Source organism: Malania oleifera, chromosome 6 (assembly GCF_029873635.1).
Source record: "Malania oleifera isolate guangnan ecotype guangnan chromosome 6, ASM2987363v1, whole genome shotgun sequence".
Taxonomy (NCBI): domain Eukaryota; kingdom Viridiplantae; phylum Streptophyta; class Magnoliopsida; order Santalales; family Ximeniaceae; genus Malania; species Malania oleifera.
The window spans coordinates 106,476,160-106,502,309 of record NC_080422.1 but is presented as its reverse complement, the minus strand read 5'-3'; the positions used below and the strand labels follow the sequence as shown (position 1 = coordinate 106,502,309).

Sequence of the window (26,150 nt, the reverse complement as noted above, 5' to 3'; positions counted from 1 at the left end):
ACGCGTGGTTCTCTTCCCCGTTGGAGAAGAGCGGGGCCCACAAGCCCCTACTCTCTCTGTCTCTCTCTTCGTGACCGACCGTGAAGGTTTTGGGGCGCAGAATCGCTACAATGGCGTTGTCTTATCCGATCGCCGTCCTGGCACCGAAGCCGAAATCAGCAATGATGTGCTACTGATAGAATTGCTCTGTGGTTGAATACGCTTGGTTTTCTTGGTGTCCTTCATCGGGATGCATGTCGAAAGAATCTGAATAGTTTCTGCTGGTTCGAGAAAGGACAAGGTAATTGCTTGGATCTTCGATGGTAGTGTTCAAATTTTACTGTCCTCTAATTATATGACGCGGACTGCGCGTCTGCCGTCGCCCTTGGTTTACCATTCAGACTTGAAGTTTTACGAACTTAGCTGTTTCGATCTTGTTTTTGGTTTTGGGTGGGTTTCGAATGATCTTCTTGCCTTTTTCTTTCCCTGGGGATGATTCTTGTTGGGGCTTTTGGAACTTCAATTGCAGTTGGGGCTAGTTGTGTTATTCTGCTGTTTTGTGATGGTAATTGTCGTCCGATACGGTGTGTGGTGATGGAAACTTTGAGATGGGGGATTTGAAGGGTTTGTTGTTCTTATGAAGCTGCCGAAAATGTATGTAGTGAATGAAGATAATTCGTGGAGACAACCATTTGGTTCACTATCTTGGCTTATGGATGCAATCTTGGAATTTTTGGGAAAATATAGTCTGGGGAATTCATTTCTCATACTTTTCAGGGTTCAGTTAAATTTGTTGTCGTGAAATTCAGAGTTTACCTCAGAGGGTAAACGTAGGATAAGTAGAGGGGAGGTGCTGTTCTTTCCAATTTTATAGTTTTTCCTGCCTTTTTAACATATTTGGGGTTAAGGGATGCTCTTTTTTTATAACAGTGAGGTGATTACTTTCACTTTAAATTTTGTAATTGTAGGAAGAAGATTCAGTGGAAGACTCACTGGGCCTTTATAGCATATTATAAATATAGAGACAATGAACTTTGATAAGTTATTCAAAATGCTATAAGGGCCCTTTTTTTTTTTTTTTTCTTTCCTGTGAGGACTATTTACTCAATTTTTTTTTTGTCTGCAAAGCTGTTCTCATTAGCATGATTGCCTTATCATATACATGCATGTGTGATTGCCTTATGCATTCTTATTTGATTTACATGAATATCATTTTTATTTTGCATTTAATTTTTATATTTTAGAATATCTATGCTACTTGTTCTTCCTTCTGGTCCTAGTCCTCAGTACAAATTTACAAGTCAATTTAACAATGTGATTATTTTATATGTTTTTTAATAGGACGGATGAGGGGCATTAAAGATTGGGTTTTATATGTTTTTTTATAGGACAGATGAGGGGCATTAAAGATTGGGTTTTATCTCAGCTATTGTCCCCATCATTTGCATCGTCAAGGCCAATGCCAAGCAGTGATAGTTTCTTCAATGTAGAACCTTTGGATGAAGAGTCCAACGACCAAGGTATCATCATATGTCTTCCCTTTTTTTGTGTAAATAGTATTCTAGAAAATGGCTAGAAATGATGCTTTTTTTTTATTTTTTGTAGTTTCTTCTAATGGTGCAAATATAATTTCATCTAGGACAAAGTAATAATGGTTTGGGTTAGTCTTACTTTGTGCGGTTGAATTGAGCCAAAAGCACCTAACGCCATAATTTTACTTACAAGGATGTCTTTGCTCACTCCATTTGTCAACTTTCTTGTTTTACTCTCCTTCAATGTGGCTTTGGCGGTTCCCGTTAGAGCTTTCTTCCTTGTGTCATAAAGTTATCAAAAGTAAATTTGGAATTGATGGGAATGGGTGAGATACTAATTTGGGTTCTAGATGTTCTTTGGAAAGCTTGTGGAAAGCTATTTCCCAAATTTACCCTCTCTTTATTCCCCATACCAAATTTGTTTTGTGTAAGGGCAAAATTTACGTTTTGGGAAGACCTTTTGATGGGGAATGTTGTTTTTTCCACCTCTTTTTCTCACCTATTTTGCTTGAGCTTAGGGCAAAATGATCACATTTCTTCATTTTGTGTAGACCTGGGTGGTCCTTTACCGTCTTGGGATTTTCTCTTCAGGAGATCCTTGAATGATAGGGAAACTCTTAAGTTATCTTCTTTGTTGGTTATGTTGAGTAATTGTGGGACATCTTTTGAATATGATAGTCAATAATCATGGTTGTTGGTTTCTTTGGGTGTTTATTCTTGTAAATCTTTCTGAGAATTCTTGGTTGGTACTAATTCTCCTCTCCACTCTAAAAAGTTATCTGGAAGGTCAAAGTCCCCCCCTAAAATCAAAGCATTTCGTTGGTTGGTTGTGCTTAATAGGATAAATACTAATGACTTGTTGTAGATGAGTAAACCTTTAAAGGCTCACTCCTGATAAATGTATGCTTTGTTTGATGGTTCGAAATCTGTTTCACATTTTTCTTACATTGTGATTTTGCATGGAAGATTTGAAACAAGTTATTCAATTATTTCGGAGAAAGCTGGGCTTGCTCTAGAATAGCGGAGGAGTTCTTGGAAATATCATTTGTGGGGTTTGGTAGGAAGAAGGAAGGAATTGCATTATGGAATTGTGCTTTATTTGCAACATTCTAGGGTTTGTGTAAGGAATGTAATTTGCATATATTTTCAGGGGAAGAAGTTACTATATTTTATGGCTTCTTTATGGTGTGTGGGCTATGGGAATTTCAAGGGGATGTGTATTTTAGATGTTCAGCGCGCATGTCATGGAAGAAGGCAAGAATGTGAGGGTGAGGGTGGCGAGCCCCCACAGTCGCAGGGTACGAAGGCCAAAGCTGCGCAGGTGAATGGGTGTTGCGGTGCAGGGAAAGGGTATCGCAAGGGTTTTAGAGTTTTCAGCAAATAAAAAAGGAGAAGGCAAGGGAAAGAAGGAGGAGGGGAGAAGAGGTAAAGGGGTCTGCTGGTTTAGGGATGCCTCCTGTAGTTGCAAAAAAGGACGAGCCCATTGTTGTGAGTCACGGAGGAGGGGTCGGTGAGGGGGAGTGACACGGAGGTGCATCATTGCAAGTCTTCCATAATTGGGAATTTTATTTTAATCTTAGACTTGTGGAAGAAGAAGGGCGTTTTAGTAACAATGAGGAGAAAAATGCAAATTGAAAATTGGCTTAGGTTCCTTTTAATTAATAGTATAGATGAGTTGTAGTTGGTCAGTCTTCCACTACAGGGAGGATAATTCACTTGGTTGAACTATAGAGAGGTGGTGGTCAATGCAAGATTGATAGATTCCTGGTATCCATTGAATGGAGGAGATTTTACCTTACCAAGTCTAGTTTTGTCTGGCAAAACTTGTTTTTGACCACTGCCTTTGCTTGATTGTGGTGGAATTTTTAGGGTAAAAGCCCTCTCAGCTTTGAGAATATGTGGCTTAAAGAAAAAGGTATAGGAGACGTAGTAAGAGTTGTCGTGATGGGTATCCCAGCAGCTCTGCCAAAAAAACTAAAGTTGTTGAAGTATTATCTGAGGGAATGGAACAAGCTTGTCCTTGAAGAGTTTATATCGAGTAAACCAATTTGCTAGGGACCTAAAGGGGCTGGATTCTAAGAAAGAAGCAGGCCCCATCACCAAAGCACATAATGATGGAGTAGCTATAAGGGGATAATAACAAAAAAAATGTTCCCCGGAATTTCAAAGCCCATATGAGAGCAAATTTTATTGGCAAGATCAGTGTCAATGGCGAGGTATTTAATGATGAAGAGCATATAGCTGCTAAGGTAATAAACTTTTACCACAATCTATTCCAAGAGACTACTAATAGGAGGCCTCTATTTGATGGCATGAAGTTTGCATTGGTTAAATGAAGAAGATAGAGCTTTGTTGGAGAGTCTTTTTTTTTAGGAGGTGGTGGTGGCAAGTCTTAAAATTTTTTGTGGGGATAAGACACCAATTTGAATGACCATGGAATTCTTCAAATAGTGTTGGAGGCAGCTAGGGTTGCATTCGGGGGAGGAGATTGCGAAGAGTGGGCCGGGTGGTATATTTCTTGTTTTCAACTTGACCCAAATAATTGAAAAAGGAGGTAAGTCTCTTTTGACTAAATTGGGCCATTTATTTGAATAGGCCCAATGCCTAAGAAAATTTGATTTCGGCTCTAATGTGGATTCAAAGGGAGACTATCATCTTTTGGGCTCGAAGAAGGGCCATGAAGGTGGATAGGCTTATGTTCGGGGAAATGGTGGTATTTCCTTTCTGGCCCCCAAAAATGGGCAGGCGCAAACTTCTGTTCCTAGAACTCCGAAGACAAGTATTGAGGAGGACTCTATACCCTTTTGATAATGGAATTCGTTCCTAGTCTCTATCTTTCCAAGTTACGAGTTGAACCGAACAAGCTTTGCAGCAAGCTTAAAATATTAGCAGCTTAGCTTTGAAACAATATTGTGGAGTTAAAAATGCAACTAGTTTCAAAGAGGGATTAGAAGGTGGCGTGGAAAAGAGTAAAAAATTAGAAGCTGCCTTAGGGGGTGCGATTGGTGTTTTTTGTCTTGACTTTGATAGATTTAAGGGAAACTAGGTTTATGCTTGTCAGAAGGCGACTTGTATAGGTGTTGAGATGAGGAAGGTATTTGAAGATAAGAGAGAAAATTTTGGTGAGTTAGTGGTAAAGCTATTAAGGAGAGATTCTAAAGGAGAGTTTGGTATTGTGGGAGTCCCTCATGCTAAGAAGGAGGTTTGGTGTAGTAATGGGGAAAGTAAAGTAAAAGAGGTAAAGAAATGGGGGGACTTTTCAGATTCAGAAAGTGATGATATTAGTGAGTTTTGACCTTGGTGGGGGGTTATTGTTGGATGAGATTCGAGAATAATATGGGTGTGTTTCTAATTCTTGTGACAAAGTAGGGGATTTATTTTATGTTCACCCACCCCTGTTGGAAGGCTTGGAGGGAGTTTCTATTTTTGATAACGATGGTTGGTCAACAATTTACAGCGTAGGGATGGAATTTTGCTTATACCCATAGTGGAGATTTCCAAGAAGGGGTTAGAAGCTCAAGATCTTTTGGATAAAAGGATTTAAAGATGACTGATTGGAGGAAAAGTGTCCTTGGATGGTGGCAAAAGTCGAAAGATGAAGGGTCAAAGTTTGAAGATCTCAATAAATTATGATGGAAAGGGTTTGAAAAGGGGTTTCCTTGCTTAAGATTGTCTAGTTTTATTTGTGATCTTCCTTTTTTTTTTTTTTCCCTTTTCTTTTTTCTTTATTTTTTGGTGGTTTTTTGTTTTTGATGGACTTCTTGTTCCCATACATTGTACCTTCCCTTATTTCTATCTAATGTAGCTTTTTTTTTTTTTTCTTTTTTTTTTTTAAATTTAAAAAAAGTTAAAGAAAAAATGAAAAATATTGAGCTTCTTGCTTCATTGAGCTCTGACAGCATGGGAAAGTAGAGAGAAGGCTAAAACTATTTTTTAGCCCTTGTCCAAAAGAAAGAAGGGGCACAACATCAAAGATTTTCATCCAATCACCTTTGTGGGAAATGTCTACAAGATCATTGCAGAGGTACTTGTGCTTAGGAAGGAATTTGTGTGGAAAATGATTTTTGAAGCTATGAAGGACATTGAAAAGGCCTATGACCATCTGAATTGGGAGTTTCTTCATTATATGCTAGAGAGGCTGGACTTTGGGGTTTAATGGAGAGGATAGATGAGAATCTCGAGGTTTTAAATTTTGATTTCAAGTTTTCAACTAAAATTTTGACATTTCAAAAGCACGGAAATTTCTGGAAATTTTGCTTTTGATTTAAAAAATGATGGAAATCAATATTAAAGATGGATTTGTTATGAAACTTTTTAAGCTGTTAACAAGCTTAACAATGCAAGATTTGGACTTTTATGAACATTGAGATTAATATTACCTATTTGAGTCCAAAATCTGTGTCTTAGACTAATCCCTCTTTTCCCCTAATATTTGGCATTGTTACTAGTTATTTAGTATTACTATTTTGTGTTATTTCTTTGTTAGTAAGCATGAGTTAGTGTGAAAGGGTGATATAGTCATTGTATTATACTTGGCATATATTATAAATTGAAGGAGAGACCTATCATTGTGATTAAGTCATCCATTTTACCCCATTCTTCAACATGGTATCATAACATGATTCTGAGACCTAAACCCTAATTGTCGCAGCCACTGATGAAACTGAAGCCTAAAACCCTAAATCCGTTGCATGTCTACTATTACAGGAGAATTGCCAGCACCACCATAGGCCTGAAGAATAGCCAACAGCTGCCAACAGCGGTTGTTAGAAAATTCCTAGACAACAGAACCAGTTCAGGAACACAAAGCCTCTTTAGACTTTGCAAAATCAATACTATAGCCACCTATAGACATTGCCGATCTGGCCACCAGTGAAATCCCATTGCCAGAGCTCCTCCAACGTGCGCTCATGCATGGGTCAAAGGTAGCAGTGCCAACGCGACGTGCACCAGCATGTTAAGGTCCTTCCACACTTGAGTTGCTCCTGCACTATTCTAATCCCTCTATAAGCATATTATTGAAGTTTTTGGTGATGGATTTTGGGGTTAAATGCACCTGTGGTCACTGAACTTTTAACTAAAGTTCCCAATACCACTAAACTATTTTTGTGTGCTAAGGTTAACCAGCTACATTTTTTTTTTTTTTTTTCTTGATAGAATCCGTCTTTCTGTCCAATTTACATGACTCTCCATCATTTATGTTGAGTTGGAGGTAGTTTTGGTCTATGTAGCAGTGAGGGTCCCACTTGGCACATGCCATTGCATGGCCGATACCATCAAAACAAAATGAGCCTTCTTCATTCTAAAACCTATTAACAAACAAAAGAAAAATGCTAATTTGTAGAAGATCAACACTGGGGATGGAATTCCGATGTTCAAAAAATATTTGAATTTTTCTCCGCTGCAACATGAAAATCCAAATCAAACAAAGTGAGATCCTGATCTTGTCCATGGACGATGCCGCTTACGCCATTCTTGCCCAAGAAGCTCCTAAGCTCCTCCTCACTAGCTACCTCCACTTTGATCATCTCCACCTTTGCCACCACCTTGAATGCCATCCTACTTCGTGGGCATATATAAATATGGTAAGACCCTAGAAGCCCTTCATCGATCCAATACCATCTCTTGGAACGACATTACCATGGAAGCCACGCCAGCTACTAATTCTTCACCTTTCTTCATTTTAGGAGATAACAATCTCCATTTCGTCACCATTCCCATCTTGCTTCTTCTCCCACTCTTGAGGCGGTTCTGGCCACATGTCATAGGTAAAGAGCCTAAAGCAGAACCACCCTTCCATGGGTTGGACCTATGAGTGCACGGAGTAGTGGAAGTTCCTGTAGATGCTGTGTTGGATGGAGCTTTTTTTTGGCTAGAAGAATCTAGACTCCTGAATGGATCTCAAGCCCCAGAAGATTTAGGAAAAGGTGAATTTTTTGGCGATGAAAGAAGGGCAGTTGGTGATGATTAGGGAGGTTTTGTTCGCAACGAATTTTAATGTTCTTGGGAACGTTCTGTTGTCCAAATATTTTGGAGGAAGGGGAGGGGCAAGGGTTGTGTGATATAGTGAGGAATCTGATGGATCTGTGGACGAAATCCAATGTTTTGGATTTGTATCCATTTTTGGGGGCTTGGATATTTAGGGTCAGAGAAGGGGGGCGTACCAGTGTTGTGAGAAATTGTATAAGGTATGGAGAGGTAGCATTAGGGAGAAAAAAGAGAGAATGAGAAGAGGTGAGGAGAGGAAGATCAGAGACTTCTTGGATGTTTTGCTGGACAATAATTTTTCTAATGATTAGGTTGACGTTGTGTTCTTGATATCAACAGTGAGACAAAGAGGGAAAGAGAAAGAAGGATTGAAAAAGGGGAAAGCAGAGGCGATGGGATTGAGAGTGGATTGAGATTGAGATTGAGGGGAGATGATGGGGTTATACATAGCAGGTGGAAGATGATCTTATAAGGAAAGTGGAGTTCTTTATTTCTGGAAGGAATAATGTGGCATGTGCTGGGTAGGACCCATGCTGCTGTGTAGGCCGAAAATGACCTCCAATTTAGCATTTGTGACTGAGAGTTGTTTAAATTGGATAGAAAGAAGGATTCTACAATAAAGTTGTAGTTGGGGTGACCTTAGGTCAGAAAATAAAGTTGAGTGGTATTGGGATTTTAGTTAAGAGTTCAGTGATCACAGGTGCATTTAACTCTGGGTTTTCTCCAAAGACCTCACCTTTTTTAGATGCTCATGTGTGGCACCTATGAAATGATAGTTTGGTATTGCCTGAAGCTGTTTGTCAATGTTTATTGAGTTCATTAGGGCCTAAAACAACAGTATTTGTTGTGTTTGTGATTCGTTTTTTATCTTGCTTGTCGTGTGCTTGTGGTTTGCTTCTGTTGTCAAAGGTTGTGTGTGTTGGGATGGAGTTCATGAATCCCAAAAGCATGTTGTGTGTTTATGATTTGCTATTGTATTGAGGTTGTGTGTGTGGGTTAGAGCCCCCAAATTGCAAAAGTATGTTTTGCTCGTTAGTCAGTTGTTCGATCTTTGGTGAACAATGCACTATAACTGTCTTAGAGAGGAGTATTCAAGGTTCTTGCAATATTAGGCATCCTAACAAGTATCTCATCACATTTTATCTTTTGCTCAGAAAGGTAATCCTACAATCAGCATGTCAAGTTATCACTCTTATTCTCTCCCACTAGTCATTGGGTCATTGATTTTGCCACCACTGACCATATGACATGTGTAACTAACTTCGTTTATGCTTTCTAGCATTCTAAAAATGCACCTCAAGTTGCCCTTGTTTATGGGTCCACTTCCACAGTGAAGGGGATAGGAGTAGTAAATCTTACTCCCTCCTTTTCTCTTTCTATTGTTTTGTACATTTCTTCAATCTCATGGTTGCTTGTAAGATTTTTAAGTCACAAATTTTTTCTACAACCTTCTTTCCCTATTCTCTTGTTGTTCAAGCTTTGAAGATGGGGAAGACGATTGGAACAAGACATTAGGCTGGTGGACTTTACTACTTTAGTTGCTCTCTCCTTTGATTGCCTACATTGCGGCCATTACACGACTTCAAATCCATTGTTGCATTGATCATCGTTCATTGGCCAAGTTAAAACAGCTAGTTTCTTCTTTGAGTTTTGCGTCCAATCTTGAGTGTAAGTCTTGCCATGGGAAAGCATCATTGTGTTATCTTTGCGTCCCAAATTAATAATTGAGCACTTAACCCTTTCATGTTTGTTTATTCCGATGTTTGGGGTCCTAGTAGTGTCACGTGACTCACGTCAAAGTTGGGGTTTTGATACTTCGTTACATTTGTCGATGGCTACTCTAGGATGACTTGGTTGTATTTAATGAAAGATCATTATGAGTTGTTTGATATCTTTGTGCCTTATATTACCATATAAGGACTTAGTTTGATGTACTTCCTAGTGATAATATTGAGGAATACTTTAGTTACCAGTTCACTACTTAAATTACTAACTCTGTTATTATTCTTAAATAGCATTTGCAACTGTTACTTCATGGTGTTATGTAACAGTTTTTTAGGTTATGCACCGGTGGATTGATGGGAAGAAAATTCACAACTACAATAGCCATTATAGACCATTCTCTTTATGTAACTACTGCAATGATCATTACGTAATCATATAGGAATGTTATGGTAAAAGAACATATATATATATTTTACTTTTTCTTCATATTTTTCTTTTCCCCCCCTTTCATAAATCATTCTCGACAAGCTATGAGAAGAGAGGGGGAGAAGAATATAATTAGGTTGATAATGATACATAAATCATTTATTTTTATTAATATTTAGAAGAGATGAACTAGTTAAGAATTTTATTTTGTTAAATACTTTTTTTTTATGATATTAGTAATTTGATATTTCTTTTCTATAGTTTTCAACTTCAACCTTCCTTTCTTTTTGAGTTTTTTGTTAATCAAGTTGTTAGTACCTTATTTATAATATATAATTATTATAATTTTAAAATTTATGCTATACTTATACAATATAACTTGTTGGTCTAAATTTATTGGTTTTTTTTATTGCTTTAACAAATAAAATAATAAACTTGTTTTTATATGTCTTATGTGTCAAATAGATTAATGGAATGCATTATATATTTTGTTTTATTAATCAATTTATCACACATATGATTGATGAAGAAAGTGAAAAATATTTTTGTTTTGTCAGTAGTGATTTAAAATAGATGTAAAATTTGTTGCCCTTATTAAACAATGTTATTAAGTTGAACCAAGGGATTCAAAATTCACTAAAACTCTTTTTAAGAAGGATTTTACAGCTTAAAACATGCAAAAAATAAATTAAAAAAAAAAAAGAAAAAAGAAAAAAGAAAAAGAAGATTCTGTGCTTGAAAAAAATTGGGCCATTATACTGCTGCTCATTATGTAACATATGTGACCGTTTCTGCTACACTCATTACCGTATGCTATGCTACCTGCTACCATTATTTAAAATCATGTTTGGTATGATTCATCACTCATCTTGTGCCATTCCATAATAAAATGGAGTTGCAGAGCAGAAAAATGGATATATTCTCGAAGTTGCTCATATTCTATTGTGTGAAATGGATGTCAAGTGGTACATGCACTCTTCTTGCTCTATCATCAATAAAATGCCATCCTCTGCCCTTAGTGGTTAAATCCTATATTCAACTATCTTCCCAGAGGCTCCTTTGTTCTCACTTCTTCCTCATTTGATGTTTGTCCTTTGTCTTAAGTCCAAGAATGATAAGTTGGATCCTTGTGCTATCAAAAGTTTTTTGTTTTTTTGGGCTACTTGTGTACTCAATAAAGATATTGATGTAATAGCCCTACTATGCATTGATTATTTGTCTCTATTGATGTCACCTTCTTTGACTAGACAATACTATTCTAATTCCTTGAGTCCTGTTGACCTTGATGATTCTCTTCCTCTGCCTACCTTTCAGACCCTAGAGCCTCCTCTAGTTCCCTCATCTTATGATCCTATTTTCCAAAATATTGATCTTAGTATTCTGTTTGGAAAGGTAAATGCATTTGTACCCAACATCTAATTTTAATTTTGTTTGTTATGATTTTTTGTCACCCTTATATTACTGTTTCGTTTGTACTCTTGTCTTCTATTGCTATTTCAAAATCTGTTTGGAAGCCCTATCCCATTTTGGGTGGTGCATGTGTTACAGCATAATGATACTTTGGAATTGTTGGTTGTTTTTGAGTGTATGTGATGAAAGTTAATCGAGATGGTTCCTGGGCTTGTTGCAAGGTCCATTTTGTTGCTACGAGATACACTCAAGTGTATGATCTGGATTATTCTAGCTCATCTCACCCTGCCTTCAACTTTTTAGTCACCATGTGTCATTGGCCTATGCCTCAGTTAGATGTGAAGAATGCCTTCCTAATTTTCAGGAGAAGCTCCACATGGAGCGATCACATAGGTTTGTTGCTTAAGATTAGTACAACAGCCTCTTGGGACTGACTTGGTGATTCAGTGCCCTAGTAATTGAGTTTGGTTTTTGGTGGTGTGCAGTAGATCACTCTGTGTTATCTTCATCTTTTGATAGGATTTTTCTTATTGTGTATACGGATGATATTGTGATTACCAGTGATGATGATCAAGGCATCCAATGTTTGAAGCTTTTTCTACAAACTAAATTTCAAACAAAGGATTTAGGGCCATTAAAATACTAGTTGGGTGTAGAAGTATCCAGACATCATATAAGGATCGTTTTGTCTCAAAGGAAGCATGTTTTGGGCCTTTTAGATGAGATTGGGCTGTTAGCATCCAAACTTTTCTATACATCCATGATCCTAATAAGTAGTGACAGATGTGGATGATTTTGGCAGATCCTATAAGATAGCGGACACTTGTTGAAAAGTTGAAATATATAACATGGTCATCGACTTGAGATATCTTTTACAACAAGTGCTTTGGGGCAATCTCTTGATTCTCTGAGAACAAATCATCAAAATGTAGTCATATGAATCTTGAGATACTTTAAAAGGTGCACCTGAGAATGTCTCTTATCTTAGAATGGGGGTCACATTTATGCTTAGGGATGAGTTGTCTTTCGACATCCACAACCAGATGTCCTGTTTTTGTTAGTGGTAATTTGGTATCCTAGAAAAGTAAGAAACAAACTGTGCTGGCCTGGTCGAGTGCTCAATTAGAGTACAGTGCCATGGCCCACACTACATGTGAGCTTATTTGGTTGAAGAACATGTAAGAACATAGTTTTTCCACGTTCTCGGCATATAGAATTGAGGTGTGATAATGCTATTCATATTGCCTCCAACCTAGTCTTCCATGAGCGGACTAAATATATTGAAATTGATTATCACTTTGTGAAAAATTTATGCAAAAGCTCATTACTGCGACTATGTGAAGTTTGAATCAAACTTGTTCATTTATTCACTAAAGCCTTGGAAGGTGCTCGGGTTAAATCCATTTGTAACAAGCTAGGAGCATATGATATCATTGCTCCAGCTTTAGAGGGAGTGTTACTGATTACTGCAGTTATTTAGTGTTATTTCTATGTTAGTAAGGGTAGTATGGTCATTGTTGTGTACTTCACATATATTAGAAATAAAGGGAAAAGACCTATATTTGTGATGAGGTCTTCCGATTAACCCAATACTTCAACAGAGAGAATATCTATTTAGATAGAATTTTGGTTTGAATTTTAAAACTCAAATTTCAATTCAAAGGAAATTTGAGTCTATCAAAATTTTGATAAATTTTGTCGAAATTTTGAAATTTTGATTTATGTCAAATGATTTGTGCGAGTTTTGGAGGAATTTGTGTAAGATGGAAATTGATTGCCTATTTGATGTCAAAGGTGTGGAAGGAGGAAATTTCAACATAAGTTTCGATAATTTTGTGGAAATTTACGAGCTTGTAGTAGCTCAATTTCTTTTGTTTAGTATTTGCTTATGGTTAATGGCTCCCTAGAAGGCTTCTTCCTTTTTTATGATTATTATGACAGTTTTGTCCTGACTACTGAGGAGAGCTAAGGCAGGTGGATTCATTAAAGGGTTTGAAGGAGGGGGGTGGGGCCCTGTTGGGGAGGAGGTTCAACAGGGAAGGTTTGCAGGAGCCTGATTTTATCTATTGCAGAAGACACAATTATCTTCTGTTAAGCTGATGAGGACCAATTGATTTATCTCAAGGTGTATCTTCTTTTGGCTTGAAGTTATCTTAGTTTTACAAGTAGATGTAGAACAGACTGAGGCTATACCTGCAGGAAATGTTTGGTTGGAGGAATGGTAGTCTGTTTATTTGGGCTGCTAGCGCAAGGTTAGTAAATCTTGACCACCTACCTGGGGATTCCAAAGCGAAGGCTGTGTGGGATGGTGTGGTGGAGAGATTTAAAAGAATACCAGTGGGGTGGGGAAAACAGTATTTATTGGAAGGGGAAATACTAATATTAATCAAAATTATTGAAAGGGACTTTTATAGGGTAGCAATTCTGAACAACAAAAATTTCACTTGCCTAATTGGGATTCAATCCGTCTACTTACCAGATTGGCGTTTTTGGGATATTGCAAATTATTATTGGGGATAATGGAGGAGTCTGACCAAGGAAACTGCTGATGTTCAACTCAATAAATTGTATGCCACTAGCAACATTGCTTTGGAGATTTTCTGGGCAGTGGGTTTCTAGGGAAGAAGGTTATAGTAGCCAAGCATGGCAGCACAACTGGATGGACCTCTGATGAGGTAAGTAGCTTTTATGGGGTTAGTGTTTCGAAAAGCATAAAAAAGGCAAAGAAGAATTTTGCAAATTTATAGGATCTGACGTTAGGAATGACAACAAACTTAGATTTTGGCTCCAAAAAGTTGGTGCAATGATACAGCTGTGAAAGACAACTTTCTGGTTTTGTTCATCTGTGCATAATATTATTAATGAGGAAGTTCTCATTGCAAATTTGGTTAACTTTAGTCCAAACTCTGTTGCTTGGGGTATCTAGTTCAATCAGGATTGCAATTCATTGGGAGCTGATTGAAGTGGAACTGCTACATGGATCAAAACCTGATACCTGAAGGAGGATGCTGTCAAATGGAAGGGAGGTTAGAAAGGAAAATTTTTAGTCAAATTATATAACCTTTTGATAAACAGGGGGGCTGGGGATTTTCCTTGGAAATCTGTTTGGACTTCAGAAGTCCCAAAAAAAGAAAACTTTTTTCACTTGGGAAGCTGCTCAGGAAGCTATACTCACAGGGATGGATAACCCTTTGGAAGGAATTGAGTCATTTTGGTGAGCCTGTGTTTCATGTGCTAAAACAATTGAGAAACCTCTTAACTGTATTTGGCGTGTCATTCCTTATAGGTAAGATCTCTCTCAGAGCTAGAGCACAGGGGACATTCGTGGGGGAAGGAAGGTGGGTATGGCTCTTCAGTGCCTTTTGGGTGGAGTATGGAGAAAAAAAGAATAGTAGGTACTAGGTCGTTTATTGGGCCTGAGCTGTCAGTACAGAAATTGATGAATCTGCTTTGGCAAACTGCTATTTTGGCTCAACAAAGCTTTTTGTCCTGGCTACAGCTTTTTGATATCTGATTTCTTGTATAGCTCTCTCGATTTGTACTTGGGCTGGCTGCCCCTTGGTGCTCTTAAATACTTTCTCTTTTGCGTATTACAAGAAAAAGCCATTGATGTAGGATAGGACAGATAGAGAAAACAGTGAAAGAAGAGTGGTAAATAGAGGAAGAAAGTAATGGAGGAGAGAAAAAAGTTGCGAGAGAGAGAACTCTAGCAGATATCCTAATTCAGCTATGACTTTCTGAACTTTGAGGCTATGGAAAATGCTGCCGCCAATATCACCGAATCAACCCCTTGCGTCTCTGCATCAGGATCTGAATAGTTGAGAAGATCCAGGAGATTGTCATAGTCCTGCCGGAGAAGACAATCCTTGGGATTGGGGGGTGTTGTGTGGTGGTTGTGCTAGAAACAATGATCGCAGGGAGAGGGGTGCTAGCTGGCATTCTCTATCGCAGATAAAAGGGCTGAACTGCTAGTAGTGTGTTGCACCAAACATGGGTTAAGGGTTCTTGTCCTAGCCTAGCTACGTAACCAAACACATCCAAATATTCTCAAACAAGAGGTTGACTGTTACATTACTCTAATCGTTCATTGTTCTAGAGCTGTGCAAACATTGGGTTGGGTTGGATTGGATTGACACAAATTCTTAGCCAAACTGATTGTTTTGGATATGCAATTTAGGGAACTAAACATATCTGAATCTACTATCAGTTTTATCAGTTCAGATGATCCGTTTGAATTGGGTGGATCATGGGCTTATCAGGCTCATATCTTGCAATATTATCAGAAATAATGGTGTCCTTGATTGCTGGAAGCATGAGAGCCTCTCAATCTCCCTACGCTCAAGTCAGGGGTGCGCTTCCTTTCTCTAAAAAATTTTGCTTCTTCTTGCTCATATTGTAAATTGTACACGTGCACTACCTCTCAAAATTATTTGCGTCAGTAGACGTCTTATGGAAAAAGTGAATGAAAATGTACAGGAGAACAAGATGATAAAGATGTCAAAATTGAAAAGAAACAAGAGGGGTCCGGTTTTGGAATGGCATTTTGCTAATGACTCTGTTAGTTAGGAATTCTTGGATAAATTGCTGGACAGAAAAGGTTTTGGTGCAAGGTGAAAGAATTGAATTAGGGTGCCTTTCCATATCTGGTCTTCTCTATTTTAGTGAACTGGGAGGCTAAACCTTGGCTTAGAGCATTTAGAGGGTCTAAGACAGGGAAATCCTCCATCCCCTCACCATTTCCCTATTGTGGCTGATGCTTTGAGTAGAATGATTGACATAAGGGTTGAAAGAGCATTGGCGGAATGGATTAAGGTGGACCACAATAACTTACAATATTGCATTTGGGATTTGCAGATAACACCATTCTCTTTCTTTTGGAGGATATGGATGGTTTCTCCAATATGTTAACCATTTTGCAGGTGTTTGAAAAAGTGCTAGGTCTTACGATTAATTTCTCTAAGAGTGGCACCGTGGGTACTAGGATCAACTCAAGCCCTTTTGCTAGGCTAGCCAGTTGTCATGTTCTGAGTTGGTCTATATGTATTATTAGGTGTTCCCTTAGGTGGTAACCCTCTGGTGATTCTTTTTGGGGCCCAGTTTTCAAGAGAGTTGCTTGGACATTGGATGGGTGGAAAGGATGCTTTTTCACTCTTGTGGGTTGCATTACTCTTATCCATGCTTAGTCTTTTTTAAACCCCCTGTACAATTTGTCCCTATTCAAAATTGTTGTGAGGCTGGCTCATAGATTAGAGAAATTGACAAGGGCTTTCTTGTGGATGGGAGTAGGTGAACGTGATATGGTTCATCTCATTAGTTAGCGACTGTGAGTAGATCCAAAAGGGAGGGAGGTTTGGGTCTAGGTAATTTGGGGTCCAAAAGCATTTCCTTGATGGAAGTGGTGGTGGCGCTCGCCTATAGAACTTACTCTCTTTGGCGCGAGGTAATACGTAGTAAATTTAGACTTCTTCAAAACAGGTGGGATGCTAAAGTTGGAGTTATTATTACCTATTCAAATCTTTGAAAAATCGTGTATCAGATTCATCACTCATTTTCCCCTCATGATATGGTGTTGGTCATAGGGAGAGGATCTGTTTCTAGACAGATTATTGAATTGGGGAAGCTTCTTTAGTTATTATATATCCTCGTCTCTATTAGTTATCTTTTTTCATGGTTCCCATATTTCTGCTTTCTCCTTTGCAAGAGAGTGGGCATTTCTGGGATTTTCATTTCGTGAGAAACCTTAATGAGAGAGATCAGCAAGCTTGCCCCTTTGCTCAATGTTTTTTTCATTCTTTTTAGCTCTAGTCGAAAAGTGACAAAAGAATTTGGGGTTTAGACTCTTGTGGGGATTTTTCTTGTAAATCTTTTTTTCCTAATGTGATTCATGTTTCTAATGCTACTCCTTTTGCCTCTTACTCTTTCATTTGGAAAGCCAAAGCCCCTTCTAAGGTGAAAGGCTTTTTGTGGACAGTGATCTTGGGAAAAAATTAATAGCAATTACTTGCTTCACAAATGCAGATCTAACAATTTTTTATTTCCCTCCATGTGTCTTTTGATTTAAGAGCGGAGAGACCTGTTCACATTTGTTCTTACATTGTCATTGCTCTTGGACGGTTTGGAATAAATTGTTGGTATTTTTTAAGAGAATTGGGTGTGTCCTTCCTCCTTGGAGGTGTTTTGCTGCTTGAATGTTTAATGGGTTTGGAAAGGGGAAGGAGAGAAAGGCTTTGTGGCAGTGTTCAGGTTTGGCTATTTTTTTGTGTACTCTTGAAGAAATTGGCACTCCTCTTAATTTGCTTTGGAATAGAGTGGTGTTTCTTGTAGACCCCAGATCAGATCCTTCTTGTGAAAAATTTATAGATGCACATGCAATGTAACTCTTTCTGTTTCAAAGCAAAGAATTGTTTAATAAGATGTAATCATGAAGGGAGCTCCAGTCAACTGATTTGATGTTATGATGTGATATTCAAAGCACTAATTTATTTATTTGTGATTCTCCTTGAGGATGGCAATGGTGGTACAGTTATTGCAGGGTAGCATATATTAGTTGTTTAGTTGCTGGGAAAGTCTGGGTGTTGATATCTGTCCTTTGCAATGGTTTGTTTAGCTGGGAAAATTGGGTGATGCTCGATGACTCATGGGCAATTGAATTTTTCTTTTTTATTTTCTAAATCCCCTGCTGCAGTGGCTTGTTTGGTTGATGGAAAAATCTACTTTGGTTGTGAAGTGGTTGTTTGGTTGAGAAAATGTTGGGGGTTCTTATCAGGTAAACTGAAAGGCATTCTATTCATGTCATAGAAAGGTGTTAAAATGGTAACATGGTTAAATAGTGATATTAATAAATTAGTGTGCTTGCATGTAGGTTCTGTTTTCTCCAAGTTAAAAATTATTTGCTTAAAGATAAGAATCCTTGCAGCTGCTGTTTATGGTTGATTTGTGACCTCGTTTACGTTGCTTGGTTTTTATTTCTGCTGTCTATTTTTTGCTGTTTGTGAAAAAATTGAAAAGTAGATTTTATAGTTTTCAGTTTTTTTGGCAACTTGTTTATAGAATATTTTAATATCTAGAATTTTGTTTTTGTTTAAATCATTCTTTTTATACATATTTTTAATTAAAATAAAAATAAAATGATTATATGAATTTAAAATATAATTCAGATAAAATGTCCATAAGTCGAAAAAAAAATCATTTACGAAATATTTTTACTATTTTTCAATTGTCATGTACAGTAAGATTGTTGTTGTAAACTGAATTTTGAAATATAATAACTAAGTAAAATAATTATAATAATTTTATTTTTAATATAGCATTTTAAATTTTTTATTGTTCTGTTCATTTACTATTGATTCAAGGAGAAAGTATGCATTTGTTTAGTTAAGTTTTTAATTTGTTTTGGTTTTAGAAATATTAACCAAACTAGTTGCTAATTTTTTTATTTTAGTTTCTGTTTATAGTTTTTAGTTTTCGATTTTGGTTTTGGTTTTCATCAATTTTGATAGTGGTACCAAAAGGGCCCCTTATATAGTTGACCTAAAGATTTGTAAGCCTCTAGAAATTCTCACATGCTCCCATATATAGAAATTTTCTTTCTATGTTTGAATTTTGAATTATGTTTCTATGTTGATTTAAAAACTATAATTTCTTAGGAAACTACCAAATTATGAATGTTTTCTGTTCTTTTATGGTGCTGAATGAGTGGCGTGTATGGATGGGGTTGGTTTTGATTCTTATGGTATTGAACTCTCACTTAAATCGTTTGGGTCACCAATTGTGTTTCTTGTAGACTGACTTCTGGGCTTTTCATAGATTTGTTTTGTTTTGCAGTTTGGTAGATTCTAGACAGTAGCATAACTGGTTTGGCACCATAATGTTCCTTGATATTTATTAATTATAAATTCATAATTGCCATGCGAACTGTCAAAAAAATTTATTGTAGTTACCTGTGGTCCTTAGGTCAGAGATATTTAGAAGTTAAAAAATTGACAGCCAATTTTCAGATCATTAAGATATTGCTTCTGCATTGCCACAATATTTTAATTTTATTTTGATGGCTAGTCTGGCCTTATATTGTACTTTTTTGTTAGGTTCAGTTCACCCTGTCGATCTGGTAGGACGACCTGAATCAGATGATTCATCTTGCTACTCTAATAATGATCAGGAAAATCGGCTTTATTTGTCTGCACAACAAGTTCCAGTTGAAGAAGATTCTCATCGGTCTCTTCATTGTAGTGACAGAAAAAAGTTGGATCCATTGGCTAGGATTGAGGGTCTCCAAATTAAGTTCTTGCGTCTTCTTCGACGGCTTGGGCTATCACAGGACAATCTTGTGGTGGCCAAGGTTTTGTATCGGTTACAGCTGGCAACTTTGATAAGAGCAAGGGAATCCGATCTGAAAAGAGCTAATCTAAGAAGTGATAGAACTAGAGTAATAGCGGCAGAACAGGAGGCAGCTGGCTTTCCTGAACTGGATTTTCCAGTTAGAATTCTTGTCCTGGGAAAGACGGGGGTTGGCAAGAGCGCAACCATAAATTCTATTTTCGACCAAAGAAAGGCAATGACTAGTGCATTTCAACCCGCCACTGATCGCGTCCAAGAGGTAGTGGGAGATGTCAATGGGATAAAGTTCTCTATTATTGATACCCCAGGCCTATTGCCTTCCTCTACGAGTAATATGAGAAGAAATAGAAAGACTCTGCTGTCTGTGAGGAGATTCATCAGAAAATCCCCTCCAGACATTGTTTTATATTTTGAACGCCTTGATCTCGTTAACTTTGGTAATGGTGACTTTCCTCTTTTGAAGCTTATAACTGATGTTTTTGGTTCTGAAATTTGGTTCAACACAATCCTTGTAATGACCCATTCTTCCTCAGCTCTTCCTGAAGGGCCTACTGGGTATCCTGTCAGTTATGAATCTCATGTTGCGCAGTGCACCGAACTGGTGCAACACTATATACACCAAGCTGTGTCAGATTCCAAACTTGAAAATCTTGTGCTTTTGGTGGAAAATCACCCTCACTGCAGGACAAATGTGATGGGGGAGAAAATTCTTCCTAATGGGCAGGTTTGGAAGTCTCACTTCTTGTTACTATCTGTTTGTTACAAAGTTCTTAGTGACGCTAATGCTGTCTTGGATTTTCAAGACAGCTTCGAACTTGGGCCAGTGAGTGGTGCTCGGTCGCCTTCGCTGCCTCATCTTCTCTCATCTCTTCTGCGGCATCGCTCCCTGTCAAGCTCTAGTGAAACAGGCAATGAGAATGACGAGACTTTAACATCAGAACTAGAGGATGAAGATGAGTATGATCAGTTACCTCCAATTCGTATCCTGACAAAATCGCAGTTTGCAAAGTTGACGAACTCTCAGAAGAAGGACTATCTTGATGAGCTGGATTACCGGGAAACACTTTATTTGAAGAAACAGTTGAAAGAAGAGTCTCGGAGGAAGAGCGAGAGCAAGCTTGCTCAAGATGAAGGTTCTGCCAATGATGATATTTCTGATAACCAGGAAGCATCTCCAGAGGCTGTTTTGTTACCAGATATGGCAGTTCCTCCAAATTTTGACTCAGATTGCCCTGTACACAGATATCGATGCCTTGTTACAACTGACCGGTGGCTTCTGAGACCCGTTCTTGATCCCCACGGATGGGATCATGATGTGGGCTTCGATGGAATAAATTTGGAGGCAGCTGTGGAAACAAAGAAGAATGTCCTGGCCTCTGTCACAGGACAGATAAGCAAGGACAAGCAAGATTTCATCATTCAGTCCGAGTGTTCTGCAGCCTATGCCAATCCAAGGTGGCCCACATATGGCATGGGTCTTGATGCTCAGTCAGCTGGTAAAGATTTGATCTGTACTGTTCATAGTAGTGCAAAGGTTAGGAACTTGAAACACAATATCACAGAATGTGCAGTTTCTGTGACATCTTTTGGGAACAAGTATTATGTTGGGGGCAAGCTCGAAGATACCATTGCGGTTGGTAAGAGACTGAAGTTTGTAATGAATTTTGGTCAAATGGTTGGTCTTGAGCAAGTGGCGTATGGTGGGAGTCTCGAAGCCACTTTGAGAGGGAGAGACTATCCTGTGAAGAATGATTTTGTCAGCCTGACAATGACAGCCTTATCCTTTAATAAAGAAATGGTAATAAGTGGAAGTTTTCAGTCTGACTTTCGGCTGAACCGAGGCACAAAAATGTCATTTAATGCTAATTTAAATAACAGGAAAATGGGGCAAATCTGTGTAAAGACAAGCAGCAATGAGCATATGGGAATTGCTTTGATTGCATTAATCTCAATTTTGAGGGCTCTGTTTAGGAGAAAGGCAACCAGTGAATTAGACAAGCAAACACTGGAGAAAGGATAAATTTGTCAGGCAATTTTGGTATTAGAGCATTGCCAAGTGGATAAGCTTTTAGCATAGCAATCTCTAGGAGATGGGCATTTTCCGTCTGACAAAAAATAACTGATCGGATAAATGAAGATGTTTTTGAGTGGTCAATGGGAGACACAGACTTTCTGAAAGCCTGCGATTGATGTATTATATTGCCCTCATTCCTTTTGTTACACCCATCACCTCGAGGATCATGAAATCCCAGAGTCGTGCATCTGCAATCCAAGAATCCTGTGCATCCGCCCAACTCTGTCGATGGAGGTTTATGTCAAGTAAATTTTGCAATAATTGTACAGTAAGTCATGCTGCTCTGCTTTTTGTGCTTCTGGAATATCTCACTTGAAATAAGAGCTAACCAAAATTTCCCCCTTTCTTTGACTTGAAATGCTGTTAAGCTTTTTGTTGTGCTAAACGACATGATGGACTAGCTGCCTTTTTGACTTTGATGATGGTGAGGCTGTTCCTTGATAGCAGAATCCTGGAAATGCAAGAATGAAAGTTGATTTTTACCTAAATAATTTTTGCTAAGAGGGCAGACATGAAGGTAATTCAGATGTTATAGAACATCACGCTTACCATGCGAAAGTAGATGTGCAGCCTTCTGCACCGATCAGTTGAGAATTCGCTCGAGGCTCTGTAGAACGATTGACCAAGAGGCATGGTCCCTTTATCAAAATGCTGTGGAACTCTCCTAACATCATGATTTCTGTTTTTCTCGTTGCAGGATCTCTTCCAACATTATGTTAATAAAGTTTCATGTTGGATTCATGATTCATCGAAAATGATTTTTGTTTTCGTTTTTTGTTTTTGGTGACTAAAACAGCTGAGGGTGAGCATTGATCAATGGTGATAACCTTGGCCATATTTGCTGAGTTATATTGGTTGAATTGTCTGTGCATTGGTTTATTCCATATAGCTGCACTTCCTTTGGCTGGTGGACCTGATCTGCACTGCTCTTTCAAACAGTTCTTAACATAAGTTAGGGGTGATTCTCAACATAACTTATCTTGGGTCTATCACCTATAAGAGATCGTATAGAACAGATGTGAAAATTTATTTTTATGCCTTTCTAACCTGCACCAAACATTGGTTTAGACTTTAGAGTACTTGGCAGGGTGTAACAAAGTCTATAACCCATTATAGGAAAGTACTTTTTGGTAAAAGTAGTTATTGGGAAAAAAAAAAAAAAACTTATATGAGATTATTTATAGTAAGTACTTTTATGAGTATTTATTCAAGTATAAAAGTATTTATAAAAAGTATTTTTACAAAAAAATATGTATTTTTTAAGGCGTTTCAAACGGGAGTAATTACTGAATTTTTAAAAATTATTACAAAAAAGTTGCGTTTTTAAAATTTTGAACATTATATATGAAAATTAAAAAATAATAATAATATTGTTCACGAAGGTTTTATACATATGTTTAGTCTCAACTCTCTAGTTCATCATGTACAATTTCCTTTTTTTTTTTCTTTTTTCTAAGTGACTTTAAAAATTGATGTGATTTGAGTTTCAATGGAAGCTATGTTTTGGAATTTTTAATCTTGAATTTAAATTATAAACAAGGGATTAAAAACAATGGTATGATTCAACCTCAAACTCATTTGAATGTAGTGTATAGAATTTGAATTTGAATAAATATATTGAATTAAAATTTAAAATTGCATTATATTAAAAAAATTATCAAATTTCAAGTTTAAACTCTATACCATGCTCTCAAATTTTATCAATTTTAAAACACACACTGCTCCATACTCTCAAAAGTATGAATATGATTGAAGTTGTCTTTTGGAAAATGGGCTAGGCATAAGATAATTATTACGACGCATCTATATCAATGCTTTGTGATACATTATATGGCTTAATTTTAGGTCTTGTATTTGAAGGCCTAAAGATAACTCAAGAAGGAGTGTGAATTGGATTTATAAAATTTAAAATGCTTGATGTAAAGATTTAAAATAATTTAAACTAACAAACAAATACACAAATCCAAACCAATTAAATCAAAAAGGGAAGGGAAGAAAGAAAGTCAATTCCTTTTTATAGTGGTTCGGCAACTAGCCTATGTTCGCTCTCTCAAGATTCAATCGCCTTAATGTTTCACTATATTCCTTACTTTAACGATGGAAAGGGCACCTCTTATGACTTTCTTGCTTTTTATGAAGACAAGAAAACCAATTTTACACAAGAGAGGTTACAAATAAAAATTCTTCACAAGAAATGATTTATATTTTGAGCTTACAAAATAACTCTCAAAAATGATCAAACAAAGGTCAAGAGTTGGTGTTCTCTTAAAGATAAGCAAAAAAAAAAGTACAAAGAGAGATTAAGAGAGAATGAAAATACAAACATTTTGATATGCGTCTGAATAATTTTTCTTTTGTTCTTAAGGTTTAGGAGGGCATATATCTAGAGATTGGATAGAACTTTTTTGTTGGCCAAGCTGGTCGACTAATTACTGGGTCCGATCAACTACTGCTGGTCTTGACTGGTTGACCACCTCCAGGGGCCGGTTGATCGCTGCTGGAACCAAGATTGGGATTAGGTCCACTTAAGTTCCCATTTTACCAATATAGGTCCATTAGTACTTTGCTTTATGTTTTCTCATGATTTTAAAAATTAAAATACATTACAAATAAGAGAAAAATATTACAAATAAATAAATTAAAGGCTTCAAAAGCTTTTTTTAGTCTTTTAATTTTCTCCAATTTCAATGACTTAATTCCTATAAAAACACAACTTAAACACAAAGTCATTAGTACATAACAGTTTGTTATTATCAAAACATGATTAATTAAATCTTGAAGCCAATAGCACTGACATGAATTCAAATGAAATTTAGTATAATTTTATATTATATTTTAATCAATATTAACAAAATAAAATTTAATGTTCAAACTCTAATATAATGTATGTGTATAGGAACAAAACAAAGTAAAATGAAATTGATCTTTATGTTTTTATAAATTCATCATATAACTTTTCATTTCCCTTCACTTACTATTTACTTTATGTTACCATATCAAACAAGTTACACCTCTTCAAGCATGGGTTAATAGTTTAGAAGACGAATAAGAAAAAAATAATGAATTGTATCATTCACCAACCAATATAAATAAAATTATATATATTATTGTGAAATGTGTGGTAATTATGATAAATAGTACAAAAAATAAAGAAATACATAAAGCAACAAAAACATACGGATTTAACGATAGTATGCCTAAATCCACAGAAGCGAACAAGAGCTGAATTTCACAATATAAAAGTAAGATTATATCATATGTATTTATATTAACACTAGTCGTACAGAATTACATCAACCTGCTTTCTCTATACACATAATGTTTTTTCTTTTTAAAAAAAAAAACTTATTTTTACACTATCTTCATGTTTAATTTGTAAAATGAAATCAACTAGGATTGAATTTAAGTAAAAATTAAAATTAAAATTTTATTCATAATTGAATTTGTTTATAGTTCCTATCTTAGGTTAGGATGCTCTTAATGCATTGAATGCCATTAAGAAATGACACTTCTCTTGTAGGAGTCGGGAAGAGTTTTTTTTGTCATCTCCATTCACCATTGCAAAATTGCTAACCTAAATTTTGTTCCCAATGATAAATTTATTAACAAGAGTCTCGTTACATCACTGCAGTGGCACATCCATAATTACAACAACAAATTCACTGACCCAACAAAATTCAAACAGTCCTCCATTTTTGCAAAGCTCAAAGCTTCTTCAATTTCAAGGTGAAGAACCCCACAGAACCTCGGCCAAAATGGTGGACGCCTCAGCGTCTGAAACAGAGGACTCCCTCACCCTCACTAATATCTCCTGCTTGAATGCTCTCTTCTCCCTCTGCCTCAGCCCTTCTCCTACCTCCAGCTGCACTGCAAATCTTGCTACGCAGCTCGCAAATGGGTGACTCTGCAAGAACAGCCTCTCTTTGCAATCTCTTCTCCTGCCTTCAACCTCAACCCCTCCAACGCGAATCGCCCCGTTCTCTGTCCCCTCCGCGCGACCCAGATCGATCAAATCCCCACCCAGTTCAGACCTTTGCATCTCCACCAGTTTCTTGATCAATCCTTCTTTAAGCATAGCTTCAATGGCTTCTTTGCGCCCGTAGTACCCGATTTCCAGAACGCAGTCCATCGCCGCGATGCGCAGTTGGAGCTCCTGCGAGTTCAAGAAGCTTATGATTTTGGGGATTTCGCCGTTCGATTCGATCTCGTCCACCAAGGGGCTTTTGATCGACTTGATCAGCAAGCAGAGGACTCTGAGCGACGACACGGAAGCCATAGAAATCAGAGCTCGAACAGTCGGACCCATCAGAACCTCCCCCACGAACACGTCCTTGTTGAACCGAATCAGAGACGCAATCGCGAAGGCCGACTGCTCCCGAATCGACTTCGAGCAGTTCGCGTCGCAGAGGGCCTTCTCGAGCGACGCGAAAACCCTCGATCGAAGAACCAGGTCCTGCAACTCGCGATTAAACCCTTGCGAGACTCTGGTCTCGAAATTGATCAGGGCTTTCAGCGTCTCCTCTTCGCGGTTCGGTTCGCGAAGGGTTTTGAGCAGGTTCTCGATGCTCTCGCGATCGATCCAAGCTTGGATCTCGGATTCAATGGAGCCTGCGACGCGGGAGATTTCGTAGGCGGATACGCGGCGAGAGAGGAAGGAGCGGAGGTTGTGGCCGCGGGAG

At 37.5% G+C, this 26,150-nt stretch overlaps 1 protein-coding gene across 13 annotated transcripts; it reads left to right on the top strand.

Annotated features, from left to right (window-relative positions):
- Positions 1-22,331, top strand: LOC131157835 (translocase of chloroplast 90, chloroplastic). Of its 13 annotated transcripts, none has more exons than XR_009137327.1 (4): positions 5-280; positions 1,373-1,499; positions 19,151-21,739; positions 21,840-22,331. XR_009137327.1 is itself a non-coding variant. In XM_058112240.1 (3 exons), the coding sequence occupies exons 2-3, from the start codon at positions 1,373-1,375 to the stop codon at positions 21,415-21,417; spliced, it is 2,394 nt and encodes a 797-aa protein (XP_057968223.1). In that variant the 5' UTR covers positions 1-280; the 3' UTR covers positions 21,418-22,331. The 13 variants fall into 13 exon arrangements, 7 of the variants coding, with proteins under 7 accessions (XP_057968223.1, XP_057968222.1, XP_057968224.1 ...); XR_009137324.1 differs by having other exon boundaries at positions 19,145-21,739; XR_009137325.1 differs by having other exon boundaries at positions 1,368-1,499; positions 19,145-21,739.
- The last annotated feature ends 3,819 nt before the right edge of the window (positions 22,332-26,150 follow it).